The 22,048-nt window shown below is 41.4% G+C and overlaps 1 protein-coding gene across 4 annotated transcripts in view; it reads right to left on the bottom strand.

Moving 5' to 3' along the window:
- tnrc18 (trinucleotide repeat containing 18) overlaps positions 1-22,048 on the bottom strand; it is a 71,234-nt gene that overhangs the window by 21,661 nt on the left and 27,525 nt on the right. For 3 of the 4 annotated variants that reach the window (XM_039687477.2, XM_039687478.2, XM_039687475.2), the window contains exons 4-17: positions 16,764-16,868; positions 14,344-16,104; positions 12,644-12,746; positions 9,752-9,957; positions 9,056-9,202; positions 8,700-8,884; positions 7,614-8,040; positions 5,973-6,920; positions 5,444-5,595; positions 4,561-4,694; positions 4,332-4,484; positions 4,076-4,247; positions 3,438-3,810; positions 2,057-2,305 (exon numbers count right to left, since the gene is read on the bottom strand). In XM_039687477.2, coding sequence (XP_039543411.2) covers positions 2,057-2,305; positions 3,438-3,810; positions 4,076-4,247; positions 4,332-4,484; positions 4,561-4,694; positions 5,444-5,595; positions 5,973-6,920; positions 7,614-8,040; positions 8,700-8,884; positions 9,056-9,202; positions 9,752-9,957; positions 12,644-12,746; positions 14,344-16,104; positions 16,764-16,868 — 5,115 coding nt within the window. The remainder of the gene's footprint in view (positions 1-2,056; positions 2,306-3,437; positions 3,811-4,075; positions 4,248-4,331; positions 4,485-4,560; positions 4,695-5,443; positions 5,596-5,972; positions 6,921-7,613; positions 8,041-8,699; positions 8,885-9,055; positions 9,203-9,751; positions 9,958-12,643; positions 12,747-14,343; positions 16,105-16,763; positions 16,869-22,048) is intronic. The other variant, XM_039687476.2, reaches the window with a different exon arrangement.

The following is a 22,048-nucleotide window of genomic DNA, read 5'->3' as shown; positions in this document are numbered from 1 at the left end:
AAGGTTGCTGGCAGAATCCCTGACTAAGAAAGTCATCAATTATTAAAAGTCTCTTCAGCTCTGAGCTTGTCTAAACTGATAAAGAAAAAAAAAACCTCTCAAGGACTAACTAGAAGACAGTAGGTACCCACTTTGAGCAACACCCCATTTTATCCCATTTTCTGGAGGGTGAGGAACAAGTTTGGTGATGGAAACAGACATGGAAACAGATGTTTGAGTGCAGTTGTGAGTAACCGAAGCCAGAGGTGAGTTTGTTAAAGACAAGGACTGTGTAGCAGACAAAGACTTTGATTGGTTATGTTGTGAACATAACTTTATAGATGCCACAGCGTTGAGATCTGAAGCAAGTATTGCATAGACTGACAGCAAGCAAAGGATGTGTACAGGAAGAAGCTGAAGAACAACAAAAGCAGGCTCTGTGAGGACAGTCCTCCATGGCTCCTGAGACTCAGTCTGGCCTGGACGCAAATCAGACCAGCAACCACTTCAGCCATGGTTATGTTCTTCTCTTTCAATTCAATCCTCTTACTTCCTTAGCAGTAAATAATAATAATAAAAAAAAGAAAAAAAATATAATTTATATTATATATAAAAAGAAACTAACAAAATCTTAATTATAACCGGTTTCAACATCAACGAGAAACATAACTCAGGGATGTATTGTACAACAATGGCAAATGCATAAACAGCAGCTGTAGAAAACCTTAAATTATTAATATGAACAAAAAAATATTAATATGGCCAAGAAGGAAAATTAGCAGAGGGAGAAAAAAAAAAAATCTAAAAAATAAAACTTTCCCCACCAAATACAAACATAACCATGGCTTGAGGTCACGTAACAGGAGGTGAGCATGTTAAAAAAAAAAGGCATTTTCAACACCTTAATATGTTATCCTGTCTTTTTTGTTTGCGTTTTGGTTCTGTAACAGTGTAATCACAAATTAGTAAAAATAATGGAGAAGTCACAGCAAAAGAGGATGGTGGCCTACTTACAGAACAATGCTCAAGGCTCAGGTGACATGGATAGTGACCTCACGCTGAACAGCTGGCTGCCCTACTCCCAGCCAAGCCCTTTGCTTCTTATTTTGTTGCGGCAGGACAAGCAAATGCACAGACCGATAGACATTCAAAAGCATCATGGGTAGGAGAAGGGGTCAGAGGTGGAGGGGTGGCCAAGCAGCTGCAGGGAGAGAGCGAGCAGTCTGGAGAAGCTAGGTTATTCATTTCTCTTTTTTAGTAAATCAGGGATCTCCCTATTTTTCAAATATCCCACAATGCATTGCCTGTTCACTCGTCATAGTGAAAAAACCCCATTGCTTTTATGCATTAAAGTTCTACATATTCTGGTTTTGTGCATGTTAATTTATTGACTTAAACTTGGTTATAATGGTAGTGCGCTCTACTGCCACTAGTTTCACATCGGTTTATGGCACCAATCAAAATGATGATGTATACAATATTGTAAATGCAGATAAACATTATCTAATATCCTTTCAGCGTTTTCTCATCTGTTAAAAAATCTGATCTCTTGGGAGAACCTAACAAGTTAGCTATGCTTCTCAAAGTCATTTGGCCTAATGAATCTCATCAGCACTGCTCAGGAGCAATGAATTTATGCAGAGATCTCCTTGTGACAGCTCTTCACTGATGAAAGGGATATTTGAACAACAGAGGAAATCAGGAGTGTGGAGCGTTGCAATCTAACACTCTACAGCAGGAGATGTAGCGAAAGAGACAGAGAACACTGCGTTTCTTTACTTTCAGTAAAAATGAAATCAGCATGTTTAATAAAGCTTGGGTACCAAACTGCAATACAATAAAGAACACTTTCCACACATCCACACACATTTTAATGCACAATGGCAAGACATTCCTATAAAAGTAACCATTTAAAAGGGACTCTAACAAGAGCCGATTAAATTATATACACAGGATGTGAGGTAGCAAATTAGATAGATAGTCACGGTTAAAAATACAAGACAGACCAAAAGTAAAAAAGCTAAAACCGAGCAGCTGCCATCTCGATTTTGTGCATAGTGAGGTATGCTTTATTAACCTTGGTCAAATGAGTCCTCGGAGGAGCTGACTCCTGCCTCCTGTAGCAATAAAGCAAAGTGCTTATGTTTCCTCTCTTTGGCCGCCTGCTTGGACTTGAGTGATGAAGAGGCTCTCTTGGACGATGAGCGCTTTTTCTTGGTTGGAGTGCTGCACAGGCCGGGGAGCTGTGGACGTGACGCCGTTCTCCCCAATAAGGAGCTGGGAGGCCAGCCATCCTTCAGGGAATCTTCCTCTTCTGAATCCGTGTCTGGCACAAATCACAAAACACTTAACTCAGGATGGAGGATCAAAAGCATGATGAAATAAAAACAATTCAACTTAAATCCATGATGCACTACACTGCAATACAAATCCAAAGTTTGGGGTCAGTAAGATTTTTATTTTTATTTTTAATTAATACTTAATCTGCTTTAAAGATTTTTAGGACAGATTTTTTTTTAGGACAGCTTTAAAGTTACTTTTCACTCCCATTATAAAGCTTTAAATATAACTCTGATGTGAACTAAACCTTTAATTAAACAGAACAATAAAAAGCAAAAAAGTGACAAGCATATTAGACTGATTTCTGAAGGATCATGTGCTCAAATTCAGCTTTACTATTACAGGAATAAATTACAATTTTCAATATTAAAATATTAAATATTTTCACCATATTTTTGATCAAATAAATGCAGCCCTGTCAAGCTTCATTCAAAACATTAAGAAAAACTAGACATATACATCACGACAGCTGTTAGGCTATTTTTACAAAACAAAAACTCCTATATTGTGATAAATACAGTCACTAGGCATGTTTTCATAACAGATTTTATAAAAAATATTGATAAAAACAACTGCGGAATGACGGCGTTTCCATTAACCGATGTTACCGCGAGAGGAAAAAAAAATGTTTTAGTCGCATAAGTCATTCCAAAAATCATGGCAACAGACTTGGTACGTTTACATATAATCACAGACATTATTATTATTATTAATGGAAAGACGTAGGCGTGTTATTCAAGCATTAATGTCAAGGAAAGACCCTTATACTGTGAGCGGCACATCGTTTGCTCAGTGTTTCTCTCTCGTTTCTGCTCCGAGGTCATGATTGTGGCATTTCTTGGAGGTTTAGAAACCAGTATTTTTTTGTCTTTTATGAATTGAATAAAGAACTCGGCCTTGTATTCAGTCCAAACATACCGCGCTTTCCAAGTCAGGTGACTGTAAACGCGCAAAAACTGTTTCCACTGCTGTTTAGCGAAATATTTTTCACGCGAGCGTAAAAACTTTCTTTCCGATAAATGGGAGTTTTCACTAAATTGACGTGTTTCCATTGAGCGCAATTTGAAGGGTATAGCATCACAAAAACAATTTTTTTTCTTCAAAAAAGCGTGACTTACTGTTAGAATAGCTGCTGATTTCTGACCTCATTGGAGAATAAGGTGCTTTCCGCTGGCCTTTTCCCTTAAGGCATGGATCTGAAGGTTTCGTTTTGGCAGCCATTTTGCTTTTACCTCCTTTGGAAGACTTGTGAAAGATGCTGAGATCTTTTGACAGGTTGGATTTTCCCATCTTGACTCTCATGTCTAAATCGGTGAGCATGGGGACTCTGCTTCCAGAGCTTGCCCTGGACTTCCCTGAGGAACCCTCTATGAACTTACAAGAGGACTTGCTGAGTTTACCGAGCTTAGTGAGAGACAAGGCCTTGTCGAGTTTGGATGCCAACTGCTCCTGCTCACTCTCTCTGCTCTTCTTTCCGACCATTTTAGGTGCCTGTTCAAAGAGATAAAAACATTGAATGTATATTATTAAAGAAATAGGACAGGGAACTGAAAAGAAAGAGCATGAATGGGATCAGACACACCGCAAGCAAAACTTGAGCTGTGCAGCACATACGAGTGATGTGGGTTCAACATGTTTGGAGCATGTGCACTTACCACTGCACCATGACTCTGACTGGAACATGTTTGTTTAACAAAAACTCAAATTTTCAGATATTTAGGAGCTTTTGTTCAACTCCAGCACAATAGAGACAGACCTCGTGAGGATAGCTTGAAGATGCCTCCTGCTCGCCCCAGCTCTTTTTTTTCTTCTTCAATCTCAGCGCACTATCTTCCTCCTCCTCCTCATCTCTGTTAGAGGCCCGAAAGCGCTTCCTCAGCACCTCCCCACTCTCAGAGTCCTCCGAGTACAACACGCTTCTGCCCAACCTGCAAAACAACAGAGCGTTCAGCTTCAGGGCAGGCTGCGGTGAGCACAGCTGGGCCTTATCGGTGCCTGAACTACACACTCACTTTGCACACTTCGAATCCAGCTTGCTGAGAGGTGGAGACAATGCACACAGGGCATGTTTCCTCTTTCGGGGACGCCCCGGGCCCCTGCGGGCTAAACTTCTGTTCCTCTCTTGCTGCTGGATCTGTTGTTGTTGCTGCTGCTGACGTTTTTCTCTGTGAATCACACAGGGATCATAAAATGCCGGTCTTAATAAAGTTAAGGGATTTAAATGTTAATCGAGAGACTCACTCTTTGTCTCTCCGTCTCTGCAGTTTGACAAGATCTCGTTGCTTGTCTTTGTAGCGCTGCTGCAGCTCAGCAAGTCTCACCCGGTAGTCCACTTCTACAGTGTCCATTCCCTCCAAAGAGGATTTGGAGAACATCTAAGAGACGGAGCAAGATTAGTATCTGTGGTTTAACTTCTACAGATCTCTAAGCAGCTGTTAACACTTGCTATGGACATCTGGCTGAAATCAGGTGCACATGCACAGTGTAAAGAGGCTGGAAATCTTAGGTATTATTAGCTAAAAGCTTGCACTCCTTATATTTAAAACTACAAACATCCTAGAATTACTATTCTGATAACAGAAAAATTAAATAGAGTGCCGAAGTTACGACGTCACTCTGTAGGCCAAAACGTGGAAGTGAGTTAGCATGTTAGCACTACCGGTTCCCTCGCTCTAAAGCCTATGGGATTTTTGAATGGGTTTTTGCTAAATCGCCTGAACAAAGCCTCTAAATATATTATTTTCATGTTTTGATCTATGACATAGAACACACAGTTATAACCTGCTTGTGTTTTTTTTAAACTTTATTGTGTCTGTGTTTTTTTTTAAATCTTTATATAGGCTTCAAAATGTATAAATTTTGGATTAACTTGTAAAGATTATCTTGATAGACAAAACGTGTAAGTGTCACTACTCTTTGTTAAACACAGATCTTATTTTTTGTGATTTTCCAAAAGTCTATGGGGAAAATGCATTGCTTTTCAACCGAGGGAACCCACGCGCCGCTAGCTTCCGAGTTGTCCTAAAAGCGACGTCATCACTTCGGCACTCTATTAAAGTGATAATAGAAATCTTAACTTCTTAAAAGAGGGAGATAAAAAGAAGTAATAAAAAGGCAAGCATACAGGTTCATCTTTCTTCTGTCTCCAGCTGTATTTCTTATTGGGGTTGAGCTCTCGGGGGAGGCGGATGATAATCTGAGGCTGACACTCGATGGCCTCCAGGAGAACCTGCCTGCCAGCTTCCAGCAGACTGTCCAGCCCACAGAGAATTACAGCTGCACACACAAACACACAATCAATACCAACATTAATTACCTCTAGGGAGCATGGGACAGCCCCACATTCTCCAATACATCAGTATATGGGAGTTTCTTGTGTCAGAGTGCATTAATGCAGATAGATGCATAACAAACGTATTTACTCTAAACGATTCATAGATGAATAAGCACACTGTTCATGAAACAATATTTAAAACTGAATTTACTTCAGCTGAAACCATTCCTGAGCTTGTTTCAGCACATTTTACTTTACTGCACATTACAGTGAGCAAACCTTCCTCCCTAATCACCACTTCCATTTGAACTGTTAGAGCATGCTACATCAGGCCCCACATCCCTCAGATTACCGTTCCTCTCTCTGAAATGAGACTCACCCTGTGTGTCATCTCTGGGTTGCCTCTGCATCTCCAGCTCTGCCATCTGGCTAAGCAGGGCCATGCCTTCCAGAGCAGTGGACTCTAGGGGACTGACGTCCTTGCAGAGCTCAGACCTAGAGCGACACGCATCTGCCAGGATGGACACTGCTCCGGCCTGCGGAAGCTCGCTGGCCGTGACCAGGGCGAACATGCCTGCCATGGGATCTTCAGGCAGGATGGCCACCGGTATGGAAGAGGGCTGAAGGTGAGGAGGGCTGCTGTTAGGCAGGAAAAGATTGTCAAGTTTGGATTCCAGGTGTGGAGTGTCATGGACAGGATCTCTGAGGTCTACTGGGTTCAAACTATCAGAGAGATCCAAGGGATTTGCTGGCTGGATGTCACAAGCCACGAGGTGTGCGTCACTGTAACTTGATGAAGATTTGTAAACTTGGTCTACCAGACCTATCGAGTCCTCTGCAGTTTCTGCTCTGGATGTTCTTTCAACATCTGGATGGCTTGAGGTGGCAGCTTCGATTTTGACAGCCTCCCCATCTCCCAGGTCTTGTTTATCCTCTGGTAATGGTGTGGCTGTGGGTCTAGGGCGGGTTTCGGCCTCTGTGGGGGTTCTAGGGTCTTGGGTGGTGATGGGTGCAAGCGTTAGGCTGTCCCGGCTCAGGACGTCTTTGTTGTCTTCCAGGTTTGGCTCTTTTTTTAACACAGTGCTGCCCTCATCCATTGACTCTTTCTCTCTGGATGCCTGAAGTGACTCCACGACCACTGGAGAACACAAGTGCTGGGGTTTGACATCTGCGGTGGTCGCCAAGTGCTCGGATGTCTCAGCCGGCAATGGCACATCTGGTGCCAGGCCGTCAGCGTCTGCGGCAGCGGCTGGCTGGAGGAGGTAGGGGTAATGGCTGCCGAACGGTGCGGTTATCGATTGGTATGGGTAACCAGGAGGAATTTCTGCTGAAGAAACAAGAGAGAACAATTTGAGGGGCTAGGAGTGCTTATGCAAAGACTAGAAAGGCTTTAGTTCCCTGCGACAGAGTGACAAAGTGATTAATAACCCCACATGTTCTTCAGCACAGGGGCTTTATGAAACTTTCATGAACCAAATGGCCCCAGCACAAGCATCCCAAAAGCCCTTATATACACACAGGCCAACACGCTCGTGCATACTCGTACATTCAGAGTGCAACATGAGCAGAAAATCTATTTATCCTGAGCATTGAACATTTTTAAAGGGAAACCGCCAGGGGATACGGGTACAAAAGGGCTGCTGTCATAAGAAGTCTCTATTCGAGTGAAGAGACAGCTGGTAATCCCATATGTGGAGATATTTGCAGACTACTCATTAAGACTGCACTACCCTGCACATTCTGACATGAAGAATAGCGCACTGCATTTGATTGCTGTCCTGCGAGTATTCTCAGTCCCCTCCCAAACATATTTCCTTAAAAACAGCAATACCGAGATGAATGCATTTATGCATTAATGCCTTGCATTAATAAACCAGTTTCCTTCTCATTTTTTGTGCAATATGCAAATAAACAATAATCACTCCATATGATCATGCAAACTCATAGTTGTTGCAATTTTGACAAATTAACCAGGCTCAATCCTGGACATTTCACTTGGGAAAGCTGACCTTACACTTACCATGGTACATAGATGGGAACGGAGTAGAAGTTTGCTTTAGTAGACTGAGTGTTTCTTTCTCAGGCACTTCCACAGATTCCTCCTTGGTCTGGATGGGGGATGTGGGAAGAGGCGATGCCGATACGGGGCTGACTGAATGAGGGACAGGAGATGATGGATGGGAGTAGGGCTGTTGAGGGAGGGACTTCTCCACTTTAGGTCTCTCCTCAGACTTCAGTGCAGTGACCGGTGAAGGCAACGGTGGGACGGGCAGCGGCGTCAGGGCTTTTCTATACGAGGTGGAGGGGGTTGGAGAGCGTGGGGGAGGCTTGCGTGAGTGCAGAGCTTGAGTGGGGATGCCCGAGAGACTGGATTTGGCCCCTTCACTTCCTCTCTTTTCTGGTTTTTCATCCAAATCGGTCCTAGAGTGGCTTGCATTTAATCTCTCCTGGACCAGAAAATTAAAAAAAAAAAAAATTAAATCTGAATTCAACCCCCTACCCCCTTAAAGGGATACTCCACTTTTTTTGGAAATAGGCCCATTTTCAGTAACCAGACTATCAGTAACCAGACAGTTTCTGGTCTCATTGACTTCCATAGTAGGAAAAAATATATACTATGGAAGTCAATGAGACCAGAAACTATCTGGTTACCGATATTCTTCTAAATATCAGAAAATCGTCTGAATACATTCGACAAAACGGTAAAACTCAACTGTTTAACTATGGGGGAGTGGTAAAATGAGCCTATTTCCCAAAAAAGTGGAGTATCCCTTTAAAGAAAAGATATGTACTAAATTACAAGTTTGTTCAAAAAGTACTGCACATCAAAATAGATAAAATTGATATGACCTCAGTTATAAAAAATGATAAAAATAGATGCATAAAAATGAGATAAAAACCCAGATAAACACATAAAAAAATAATAAGGACCCAAGTACAATATTTTGAACTTGATTGGAAGGCTTGATTTATGCATTTGGTTTTAGGCCCGTTTTCCAAGCTGAACATTCAGAGTAAGTGCAAATAGACCTCAAGGACTACCAAATGGAAAATACAGGAGTGTCTTCCCACGAATATAATGACATTGACAGAAAGAATCTCATACCACTAACTGTGCGTTCCTCTGCAGTTCCATGACCTGTGCGGTCTGATGCTGGATCATGTAAAGCTCCTGTTGCCGCAGGAGCTGCTGGTGGGAGAGGAGCTGGAGCTGATGGGCATGCTGCAGAGAGCTTCCTGCCGGCGGGTACATGGCTGACCACAGCGGGGGGCCTCGCTCTAACATCTCAGCTTTTAAAGAACAAGAGGAATATTTGAGCATCACGAATCAAGAATATTTATTCTGCTACACGTCAGGAATATCACTACCACTCACTATTATAAATGCACATCGCATTCATGTGTGAATGGAAAGATGGTCAAATATGAATACAGAAATTGTGGTGAATATACGGGGCCTACCATAGTGTGGCAGATGCTCTGTCTGAATAACAACCACCTGTCCGGTCTGTGGATCTCGGGCAAACTGGTAAGGTGGGGGGATAGAACCCGTCAAGGCCGGAGGATATCCTGGAGGCAGCGTCTGATGAAGGGAAGGGGGACCCAGTCCTGTTCAACAACAGAAGGACAAGAACTGGTTGGGTTCACCATATTTGTAGTTGACGGTCCATTTGCACTTGCATTCTGGCAGCTTTGTGAACATTCAAGAGTTAATCCCCAAGAGAAACACCATTCCCAGCATAATCTCATCCCTGTGCATGAAGCACAGACCTAGTTGAATTCATGCCAAGATGCACAGAACTTTAAATACAGCCATTTTCTTATGGGACATTTTTGTTTTTAAAGTAAAGTCTAGACAGAAACTCGAACGTCAGAGAACTGAACTGACAGTGCTGTTTGCTGTTATTCTTGGATGGAAGTTGTGGAGTGAGACTGATTATTTCTAAGAATGACTAAAACACTAAGCCTAGACAAAATGCTTGGGCCGTCTGGCAGGGTCAACAGACTGCCTGGAGGAAATAATTTAGTGTCTAAATCCCATTCACAACCCAGTTATGCAGCATTCCAGACCGCATGACCCTCGATCAATTGCAACAATTGCTTGTAACATGACATAATTCTTACACTACAGCCATAGGCGTAAAAAAATGTGGGTACCATATGGAGAGCCAGACAACCACATGGAGGGGGCTCCTGGTCGGGGCAGCCACGGGTGGGAGGCCAGGTGGGAGGCGGGGTCAGCAGGCCAGCGGCCCGCACCAGCCAGAGTCGGTCCACCAGTCACCATCAGGTTCGGGTTCAGTCCACTAGCAGACACCATAGATGGATGCATCTGAGTGTAGTCTGCCAACTCTTTATTCTCTCTGTAAATGAAGAGACTTACTTATTAGTGATTAACCAATCTATGGCAATGTCAGTTAACTTGCATTTCCTAATCGCAGTTAAAGTCTTAATCTCAATAAAAAATTCTGTAATTAAAAAAAAAAAAAAAAAAAAAAAGCTACCTTTGCTTTAAAAAAAAGAAAAGAAAATTAACTTAAATAATTTTTTGGGGGGCAAAGCTTTACTTAACCAATTCACAAAAAATATGCTTTTTTTTAAATAAAGTACTCTTATATTAGCCAAAAGTCAGTTTTCTAATTTAATATATAGTAAAAATATTCTCCAACAATAAAAAAAGGAAACCTTAGTACCTTAATGTTATGTTAGTAATGCTATCTGACCGAAGAACAAAATTACAAAATATTTAGAATTGGGTTAGTTATTCCCAACAAAGACCAACTTAAAAAAACTGTTTTGGAACAATATGAGGGTGGGTAAATCATTTTAACTTTTGGCTTAACTATATCTTTAAAAGTCTGCTAAGTGCCCAATATCCAGGTGCCCGCATTTGATGATCAAAAAAATGTATGACAGATGCTTTTACATTGCAAAAGTCCTGCTTATTTAAGGCCAAAAGTAGGACTGGTGGCTATTTAGACCCAACTGTGACACAAATTCCCCAGTTTATGACTTCTATTCTGCCTTACACTTAAGGACAGGCACTGAGGGCATAATCCTGCTGAGAGAACCAGTCACTTTTATAAGCACCAATTTCCCCAGTGGGGAAGACAGACTTTTTCTAGTCCTCGAAATGAGAGCCACACTTTGAAAATAGGCTCATATTTGCCGAGAACTATTGCCATAAATCTGTCCGCTCTAAAGAAAACCATGCTGAGTGTGACCAATGAAAGTAAAATGTTGCTCCGTTTAGCTAGTGCGTGGAATCAAAGAAACAAGAATCCTTTCACACTGGATGTATATGCTTAGTCCTTACAACATGGTTATTGACTTTAATAAAAGGGTGCCTTAATTAGCAGACTTTCATCCAGGCTTATAACATCTTTTTAGAGTTACCTGAACAAAAATAACATCTATTTTGGCATATACACTTCAGGATTTTAAACTAGCTTCGACCAAGGAAGCAGAAAGGGTATCTTTAAAGATCCACACATTGAAGGATCACTGATTTGTACTTAAGTGACTTTAAGGAGTCATTTTCACAGGACATTTATGCATTAGCTGCCTCCATTACTAGCTTCCACGCAACATCAAGGTGCAAAAGGTGATTTTTTTTGGGAGAAAACTAAAAACATCCTGTTCCATTTTCCATCATTGACAGTCAAAACAACCCCTGAAACCAACACAGTTGACACCCTACGTGTAACAAAAAAGCACACAGGGTAATATACGTACCTGCATTGGAGTGTGAAAGTAGTGGAAAATGCCCATATTTTAAAGCTGGGACTCTAAAAGGTGCCCTCAGTCATTTTTATTCATCTCGTGCTGGATGATATGGCAGTCGATTTAGGCTTATAGTTACAGCTAGCAATATGGACATTACCAATGCCACTGAAAAAAAAAACGCATTTCCAGTAGGCTTGCTGTGGTAGTCGGTTACCGGTCTAACACAATGTTTGGCCGCACACCGATTACATTACTTCTTGTCATCGCCCCCCACTACTGTCATTTCGGCTTTTTATAGAAAACCCATTTAGTTCAGTAGTACAAGAAACAGTACAATTGTAAACTGAAAGTGCAGCTCGTGCTGTATGGAGCAGAGCAGTCACAGTGCAACATGAGTAAGATTTCACTCATCACATGACGAGTGTAAGTAGAGATGACTGACGGGAAGATGGCTAAAGATTTGGTGCACAACAGATCCTGATCACTGAAAAATACCTTATCTTGTAAAATGTGCAGTATCGTCGCTCCCTATACACAGAGTATGTGTATTCGTACATTGCAAATTAGAAAATGAAAGGTGAAAAGCAAGCACACATTCAAAACTATTTAAATAACCCACATATTGATAGCGGCTCTCTTATGCCTGAAAACTATATACAATATCTAATCTGTCCCCAAACCACTGCCTAGGAAAAACACGGGACTCATGAACAATCACAAAACAAGTTGTGGATTCTTTAGGTAACAACACACAGTATTAAGAATCAAGCTTGGTCATTTTTAAAAATTACACTATTATTTTGTTTTGTGGACTATGTAAACAGCTTTTATGTAAAAAAAAAAAAAAAAAGTATGTTCAAATATTTCATTATTGACCTTTTTCAAATTCTGCAAGGTACACATTTACATTTATACATACACATTTATATATATAAATATTTATATACAAGTGCTGCACGGTTAATCATTTCGCAATCGCAATGTCAAGCCAATGCGATTATATGATGCAAAATGCTGCGATTTTTAATAAAATTAACAAATTGTCTCCCCTCAGAGGCCGTGAACCGATACCCGATTATGGATAATGTGTAAAAATAGGGAAAAATAATGGTATATATGAGATCGACCAATATATCAGTGTGTGTATGCGTGTGTAAATATATATGAAAGTACACAGACTTTATTGGCCCAATTATAAAATTATATAATTTTTCCCGAAGTAATAGATTGGGACCCGACCCGGACCCAGCAGAATATTTAATATAGACTAGGGTGCACCATGCAGACTCGCTTTACGCCAGCGGTTATAAACTCTCACCTTACCTTAATACTTTCTCCTGCTCACGCTCCACACGTCCCGACAGCAGGCGCTCGTCACGGTGACGTGTCCTTTCATCCCCTTGTTCTTCTACTGTGTGGATTGGGCCTGCAAGGTTAGGACATTACACTAATTGCAGATGTTGAAAAAGTTTTTTTAATAAATGAACCATCTTAGTGTTTGCCAATGAGATCAAATTTTTCCCCATTTCAGATACGTTTAATCCCAATTTACACATTTCCGACCTTTCTTAGCCTAAATACAAAGTCAAACATTAGTAATGTCTCCCAGTCTGGAAAGACTTAAAATGTTACCGTTTCCTCTTTTTAAGTACACTCCTCCATAAATAGCCCAAACTCTAAGAGTGTTTATCAGTCCTAACACTCAGCACCAGTCATATTCACATCTATGAGATTACACTACACAGACTGTGTAGAGGAAAAAACAAACAAACAAACAAAAAAAACACACTGAGAACCTATGCAGAGTACCATATCACATTTACAAGAACCCACTGAGGCCCAATCACTTAATGTTTCAACACCACTGTGCCGTCATCCATGGTTCAAATTGCTCTTCATAGAGTAGCAGCTATTTGGAGAATCATCAGACAAAACAAGCAGTATTTCACATACCGTACTAAACTAAAAGAGCCTTTGAAGTTTGTGTTCAAAATACCTCAACAACACAGCTCTGTAAAAGATAAACGCGTAGAACGTATCCGAGTGGGATTTAGTTAGGAGTGTATTGAACCTTTCAGTACTGACAGTGGCTGAGAAGAGATTGTGTTCTTTTAAACAGAGGAGGGGGACGAAAGTGCACACAGATCTCTGTCATGCTCCAGGGAAAAGGTTTCAGTCTGTTTCCAAGGCTACCAAAAGCCTGTCGGACATGCTATCCATTTGCATCAAAAAGAGGGCAAATTAGTCAAGCAAAGCTCTGTCCCTATCACTTGTTTTAAATGTAGATTCAAACTCAGAGTGTGTAGACTTATGTTATTACAGCAATTTCCTTGCACACAAGAGGACATAAATTAATGCCTTTCTCCCCACCTCTCTTTCTGCCCCTTTCTGAAGCTGATTCGATTGCTAAGCAACAAAACTAAAGTCATATTAGAATGCACTGCTTGTTTGCCACCTTTAGTAGAGCTCTGTAAATTATGTTTATAAGCAGTCAGGCATGCGGTGCCTTAGTGAAAGGTTTAACACACTCCCTAGACTAACAGGAAACACTGTGGGCCAAAGCAATAGCAAAGCCCATGCTGTTTAAGAAACAAAAACAAAAGTGAGAGCGACCTTGCAGCTGAGCAGGGCAATGTAAATGGGCTATAACAACGGAAAATAAGAGTGTTGTTCTTCAATTCCATTAAAGGCGAGAATGTATACCAACAGGGGCCAGAAATGTCCAATTTACTCACCTTATAGGGTTAGTTGTTCTTTTTTCTGTTCATTTTGAACAATGTCTCAACTGTTTTTGCCCAGACTGAAAGTCAACAGGGCCCAAAACAACACTGAACCCCACTGACTTTTATTGTATGGACAGAAAATGACAAGGGACTTTGCAAAATCTTTCCTTTTGTGTTCCACAGAAGAAAGCCAGTTGTACAGATTTAGAAAAAAACATGGAAGTGAATATAAATAAAGGTATAGTTCACCCAAGAATTAAAATTCAAGAACAATGCATGCAAAGATATGAGGCAACGCACCTTTGATGGCTCCTCCAATTGGCCTGTCCCTGTCTGATACAGAGCTGTGCTTGCTGCTGTTGTCCCTCTGACGGGCAACAGCCACCGCTATGCCCACGGGGGGATGACGAACCTCTGCTTCACCCTGAGAAGAGCTTCCGTCTCTGCCAAAGGATTTAGCACTCTCTGGTCTCTCAGGCTCCTTCTTCAACTGCTTTCCAGGCTGCTGGGGTGGAAGGTGCTTAACTCTAGACACTCCGGGATAACCAGACTCCAGCTTCATGCTGCCCAGTCCTCCAAATGGACTATGGCTATCGGATCCGTGCCTGGAGCCAGATTCGTTGGAAAAGTTGCCACTGTACTTTATGAGGCTCTGCATGGCTGAAACCTCCCTTTGGCCCTCAGGACTTCTGCCACTGCCTACCGGTCTGTGCAAGACAGTAGTATCTAGGTACATTCGCTTGCCCTCTTCCTCACCTCGGGGGCCATGGGTGTGTTGGGCCGCCAATGTGGCGATGTGACTTGTAGCATAATTGCCCATCTCGAAAGGCTTCCATTTGGACTCAGCAGAACCCAAGCCCTTCAACGGATGCTGCTCCGAGTGAAGTGTTCCTGGATCCATTCCAGAGAACGGATGGGCAGACCTTTGAACCCTATCCCGCTCTTGGCTGCGGGATTCCGTTTCAAGTCCCGTTTTGATCATGTGTTTTGATGTAGTGTTGGTTAAGTCTCTGGCATCTGGGCTGTTTCCAGATTTATTTGAGCACATTTCTAAATGCAAGGGCTTTTTCATGGCCAAACCGTTTGACCTAATTATCGAGCCTTCCTCTCGTAAAATGTCTCTCTTGACGTCCCCATGAGGGGGCGATTCACTCCTAATGGAGGACCGACCATGGTCCATATGTGTTCTATCATTCCCCACCTGCAGGGCTGATCTGTGCGAGTCCCTCTCCCTGCTCTTGTCATTTTTATTATCTCTAGCTTGGGAGGCAATTTGAATTGGCCCTTTTCGCTCATCGTAAACCTCGACAGAAGGCACATAAGTAGGAGCTATCACTCTCTGTTCTTTTCCTGGCTCTTTCGCTGTAGAGTAGAGTGGGTACATGTTGGGCGGCATGTGGTGAGGGGGAGGGTAGGTGCCAGAGGACACCAGCCTGGGCGGGAGATGGGACGGGAGATGGGACGGGTTCGGCTGCAGGGAAGAGGGACTGGCATACGACACATGCAGCGTACCAGATGATGTAGCAACTGAATCGCATCTTTTCTGCTTGTCAGTGGAAAGGTTGCCCCCAGGCCGGCTGCTTTCGTCATCCCGGTCTCTGTCCCTCCTGTCCTGTTCCGTACTCAGGTGTCTGGCTGGCATGCCACTACTTGTCCCGCAGTTGCCAAGTAAACTCTGGTGAGATTGTTTGGGCTTAGTGTCCGTGGTGCTCAGAGCAGGAGAGTGCTGGTGAAAGAAAGGCCGAGCGTGCTCCGTAGTCTTTGTAGACCTTTCTGAGTTGCCTGCTCTGCGCTCATCTTCTGCCTTGACATCCAAGGTGAGGTCCACCACGCTGTGGGGCCGTGGCTCCTCTTTTGGCCTTTCTCGTTCCTTCCTTGGGAGGGAGTGGCCTAGGTCACTCTTACAGGGCTTCTCTTTTCCCAGATCCCTGCTTGAGTCTTTAGAGCTTTTGTGAGGAGGTAGGGCCTCCTTTTCCCTGGAGAAGGAGCAGGGCATGTGAGCCACTGGGCTCCTGGCCAGTGCAGACTGGGAGTGCACTGAACCTGGCAGGTAAAACCCCTCTGAAAGAATAAGAACAAAGTAGAAAGAGTGACCCCAACAAAGCTAAGGACATCTGGTGTAAAAGATAAGACTGCTCAAAGGCCCTAAACTGCAGAAAGTAACGGTACATAAAAAGATGGACCATAAACCAACTTGTTAAAAAACTATAAACAAGGCACTATCTGAGAGTACAACAGAACAGAAACAGAACAAAAGGACTTGAAACGTTCATGTACTAGTTGGTGAATGCTAACAAAAACAAAGTGCTGCCCTTTTCCCTCAGCTCTGAGGCAGAATAAAGTCTAACATTTTACTTGATTACATTTAGGGCTGCACGATTTGGGAAAATGTCATATTGCGATTATTGATGAAAAAAATTGTGATATATGAAAAAAAATGGTTTCATGAGTCAACTTGCTTGGTTCTAAAGCAAAATACACACACAGATTAGTGATAATTCCTGAAATGTGTATTTCTCAACTCAAACTACCAACAACTAAACACCTATAATGATCAATAAGCTATTGATGTCTGGATAAAAACAGTTTAGAGAGATTCACATATACATACATACACAATAATTTTATATACAAGTATATAATTGTTATGATGATAGTCACACACACCCATAAATCACAGAGAGAATGGAATAAACATGATTTTACAGACGTATACAGACCTTTTTGGGAGTCAAAGAGTGCATGTTGGCTGAGCTGTGGATGCTCAAGGTGGCCCAAGGGAATGTAAGGGCTGGGGTACAAACTGCTTGGCAAGTGTGAAAAACCTAGAAAAGAAAGTATGGCCGTGTCAGGACTCAGGGTTTTACTATTCAAGAGAATATGGCAGTGGCCCACACCGTCAGTTCTGCTTCTAGTATTTAATGTAGCATCTCTATCGGGCCATAATCAGGCAGAAGGAACGATGGTACAATAACCTTTGAAAATAGTTTATGACAGTGGCACTTGAGTCATTGACCGTACATCGGTCCACAAGACCTTTCTCCAGCTGAACAATTTTTTTCCTGTGTCATTAAATTATGCACAGTTACAAACACATGGTTTTGACGATTTATTATCTTATCAGTTCATGAATCTGCTTCATAGCCATAGCAACAGCTCACCTCAATCCAATCATAAAATTGACTTATTACCACCACCCAAAGCAAAGGGAGAGAAATATTTCTCACATCTGACATCTGGTAACCATGGAGCGGCCGGCCATTCACACATGCAAAGTCATGAATTCCATCTAAGATTTGACCAAGGGCACAAATGCACATTTATAACCACACACACTTCAAACAACCATAAACAAAAGCACAAAGGCACACACAAAAAGTGCTGACACATAACATTATACCTTCTTAAAAAAAAAAAAAGATTTAAAGAAAGACAAAAGGGTTGTCAGAGCTAAGAACAAACAGCCCTCTAAAGATAGAAATGCTTGACATTGAAAGGGGAGGACAAAATATTTACAGCATTATCCTCTGAAGTAAAGGAACATGTAAGTGCATTCATCATTCCTAGCTGTAAAAGATACATTCAAATGGGGGTGGATCAAATCCTTAATTTAGAACCTCCATTGTATGACTTTGTGGGTGGGGTTATGCTTGCAATTAAAACCACCTAGACCCAAGGTGCATTCGAGATATGTTTCTGCTTTTACGGAGTGACTCGGCAGGCATGTAGGCCTACCACCCTGGCCCGCCGTGCATGCTGATCCGAGAGAGACTCTGCATGAGGACAGACAAGACGGCTGGGTCTTAAAGTTTGCATTTACTCAGAACACTAGCGGCTACGTCATGTAGGCGTGGCGCATTGGCAAGAGGTCAGGTGGTGCTGGAATTACTCATAAGAACAAATGAGAAACCAAGCAAAAGTAACCTATGTGTTTGCACTAAATGAGACGAGCGCCTTCTGCGGCAAACTAATTGAGCAAATTGAAGCCAGAATGTGCACTTCTCCCAACTCTTTGGCAAAATTGCAACACAATCATAGAGGCTTTACTGGTGAAAGGTCAAGCAGCCATTATAATGGCCAAGATAAAGGGAAACATGGCTGCTGAAACACTTTTCATGATTTCACAACAAATGAATGCAACTGAAGACGACCAGAAAGCAGAGGGTTAGGAATAATGTCCAAATAAGCAAAGAATAAGGGAGAATATTTACAACACAGCTGTCCATGCATCACAAAGTGTTAATTCTTTTGAATGAACAGTCTCCTCTGCATTACAATATTGACAAGTTCGGTTCATGAACAACAGCAGGAGTGTCTTGGGTTTAATAGATTACTTCTAACCGTCAATGCCATTTAAATCATGTCACATCAACCATTATGGATTGACTTGCAATGGCCTGGAATAGTCAGTTCTCCGACGCAATGTTTAGAGAGCGATAGCAGATACAGGGTCCTGGAAGGGCAGGGTCAAAGGTCGGCACCATTTCAATGAGTGTTACCAGAGCTCTAAAGCAAGGTTTATTGGGGGCATATGGAACCGGTCTCAAAACCTAAAAAAAAAAAAAGGTTCAAGAAGTGTCTTCAGCATCTATGTGGTCTAACTGTGGATCTCATTTTCCATTGATTAAATTCCTCAGATAGACCAGACAGTGCTGCTTAAAACAAGTAGTGTCAACAGAATGCTAAATAAAGGGCTGAGTCAGCCCGCCCACAAAGCTAGTGTGGTAACATTATCTAGTCACATGTTTGCCCAAATGCCAGTGGTTGAGATGTTTATTTATGCATTACATGAGTGGCAAAGACATTTTTCTGTCTATCTGTCTAAATAAACTACATTCACATGGAAAAGCTGCATTCATTTTATATTTTAATTGAGAGTCAGAGTCTCAGAGACAAACATTGCACATAAAACACCAGGGTTACTTAACACTTATCTACAATCACAGCCTCGCAGTCAAAGCAAAGTCATTGTAATTAGCGAAAAACATGAGAACATTAAGTGTTATCGACAGTCCAAAAACAAAACGTCTAAAAATACAACCTTGTTTTGAAGTACACACTGTGATTCTTTATGGCACTACAAGTAAGAACAGCGGTGGTTCAAAGGCTGTCGCTTCATTTAGTACATCTCAGGTAACAGAGTAGTGCTATGCCACTGATTGCATTCTCACATGATTGATGAGATGATTGACGGCATCCTACTTATAGCAACAGGGCTAGAACTGCAGTGCCATATTTATTTCTGTGTTTTTCTGCATGCCTTGAGAGGGGTGTGGTGGAGGCAGGAGAGCTCTCAATGTACAGCACATCTAATTTCAGTTTCTCTCATTGAGAAATTGAGAGAAGGTCTCGATCTACTTGATATCAGCAGACTAATTAGTTTTGATTGCCAGTGCCACTGCCATTTCCTACAGTCCTGCAACACAACAACGTCCCTAATGCAGAGAAACTTCCTGACAAGCCAGGAAGCTAGATACAGGGTTCCCCACATGTTGACCAATGAGTCAGTGCCATTTCCATGTGTTCATAATACGGGAAAGAACCATTCAGAATCATTTTATATGGGTGGATGGACAGAATTTCCATTTGTATGCAAGGTCTGCTGACTACAGTTTCTTTTAATAAATGGAATATATCTATTTTAATTGTCAGTTTTTTTTCTTTCTGATAAAAAATTGGACAAAGACAACGTTTACAGCAGGGGTCGGCAACAGGGGTCGGCCGCAGCCTGAACAGTTCAGAAAGATATTCAAAAGAGTCTGAGGATCACTACACACCTCTAAAATAACCGTCATGAAAGGTCTAATATTATATTAAATGTGTCTCTATAGCACAGTTTTTCAGGTGCATTTGACACGCACTTTATTGTGTGTAATGCACCCCACACCACTAATCCTACCCAACGTACACGCATCCGACACCACTACTAAACCTACCCATGCATGTAAAAACAAATTTTCGTGTATAAATTGCATGATAAACACAATGCGTGCTATAGAGACACATTTAGTGGGATCGGGTTGTCATTGCAGATAAGACACACCCGGCTTTGCATTTACAAAAGGAAGGATGAACACATAGTCTAAAGAGAAAAGTTTACTGTGAATATAGCCATACAAAGAATACTGTAAAGACAACTCTTTGATCGTGCCATTTTCTCTCACCGGCTAGTGTAAATGTTAACATCACTGTACACATGACATAATAGCATACCTCCAGCACACAAACGATAAAAAAAAAAATGCAGTTTAGTATGCGAGGATGCCAAGGAATAATTCTAAGTTTAAAAGTAGTCTACGTCAAGTAATTATTAGAATAAGTTAGACCTCACTGTGTAACAAGCAAATTAAAATAATACACATTTATTATTCACAATATGGAAAGAGGAAATAAAACAGTTCGTTAAGAGCAAAAATGCCATTAACGGGCTTATTCAAGTCTCTATTTTGGAGTTCTGTTTCCATTCCGCATCTCCCACATGTGCGTTTTGGCAATGCGGGATGTTTGCAAGATGCTGCAAGATATCACATTTGATTTTTATGGGTCAGATATGATTGACCACTTCATTAAGTTTTGTTTTGCCTTTCTAAAAATGTAATTTCGTTTGTATCATTTTTATCTTATTTTTAATCAATGTTTTATCAACCAATTGCCTGGATTTAATAAAAAAGAAGCAAATATAGGCTAGCAGACAATATAATCAGGACATGGAGGCGCTGGTGCGATTGCATTGCTTGTGAACTGGAGCTCTTCTCATAAATGAACCGAAACTCAGCATTTAAGCTGCCTCACAGACGCGAGAAATATATAGAAAGCTTAAGGTCTAATTTAAAACGAAACAATTCAAAACGAAAAGAAACCGACTACTCTCTGCTTATGTAATCCATATGAAAAGTGCATTTCTCTCTATATGCGCATTAACTACTGCGGTCACTATTGCAGCCGACAGACACTATTAAACAATTAAAATGTCCCCTTGCTATATTTGAAATATTCATAAGCATTACTCTTGCCGGTTCCTTGTGACCACTTTTTGCGTTATTGGCAGCGTCACCCTCTGGTTACATGAACACGGCATCACCATCGAAAACATCGGGATTTTTTAGACAATAATCGCACAACATATTCGATATTCTATAATTAAATCAACAAATCGAATATTTGAAAATCGTGACTCATCCCTACTGCTTTATTAATGTATCCAGTGTAAAACCCGCAAATGTGGCTTTTTGTTAATGACTGTCCCACTACAGGTTTTAAAACAGTTACAACCTGTACCAGTTACAAAAGACACCGTAACCATCTGTCACAGGCAATTCTAGTTGCATTTTTCATCAATTCATTTCTTAAAATATCCAATGACTATGTTCTGACCCGCCACCTAGTACGAGAGCAATGCAAACCTTACTTGCCGACCCATGGTTTACAGCAATCTACCCAAGCAGTTCAAAACAGCAATATCAAGCCAATTTAAACGCCAGTAGTGCAAAATATTATTAATAATAATAGTTTGTTTTTCCATGCATGAATATTAAATTTAAGATTATTAATTTCCATGACGTCGTTTCCAGTACATTTTTAAAAAGTTAGATTTTCCAGATTTTCCAGTTATTTGATGTAGATAAGAGAACATCCAAAAAAAATACTTCAAATAAATAAATCAAACAAAATGAAAACCAGAAAGAGAAAATGCCATTTTCCCATTACATTTGGTTTAGTGTGACAGCAAAGGGGAAACGTAGGTGTGTGTGTGTGTGTGTGTGTGTGTGTGTGTGTGTGTGTGTGCTTGTGTATCTAGAGCACAGGAACCATTTAACCTAGCTCATTCTTTAGGGATCTATGACGAAGGACAGTGGAAGGTTAACGTGTAAATGGGCTACTTGTGGAAAGGGGAATTTAGCTCAGAAAGGAACAGTCAAAAAAGCAGGTCATTAACATTCAAAAGCAAAGATGCCACGACATACCCTTGCAGACACAAAAAAGAAAAACTGTTCCCTGAAGTTCA

This window comes from Pimephales promelas, chromosome 3 (genome assembly GCF_988280905.1).
Source record: "Pimephales promelas chromosome 3, fPimPro1.hap1.1, whole genome shotgun sequence".
Lineage (NCBI taxonomy): Eukaryota > Metazoa > Chordata > Actinopteri > Cypriniformes > Leuciscidae > Pimephales > Pimephales promelas.
The sequence above is the reverse complement of the archived record's forward strand: the minus strand, read 5'-3'. Positions and strand labels throughout refer to the sequence as shown.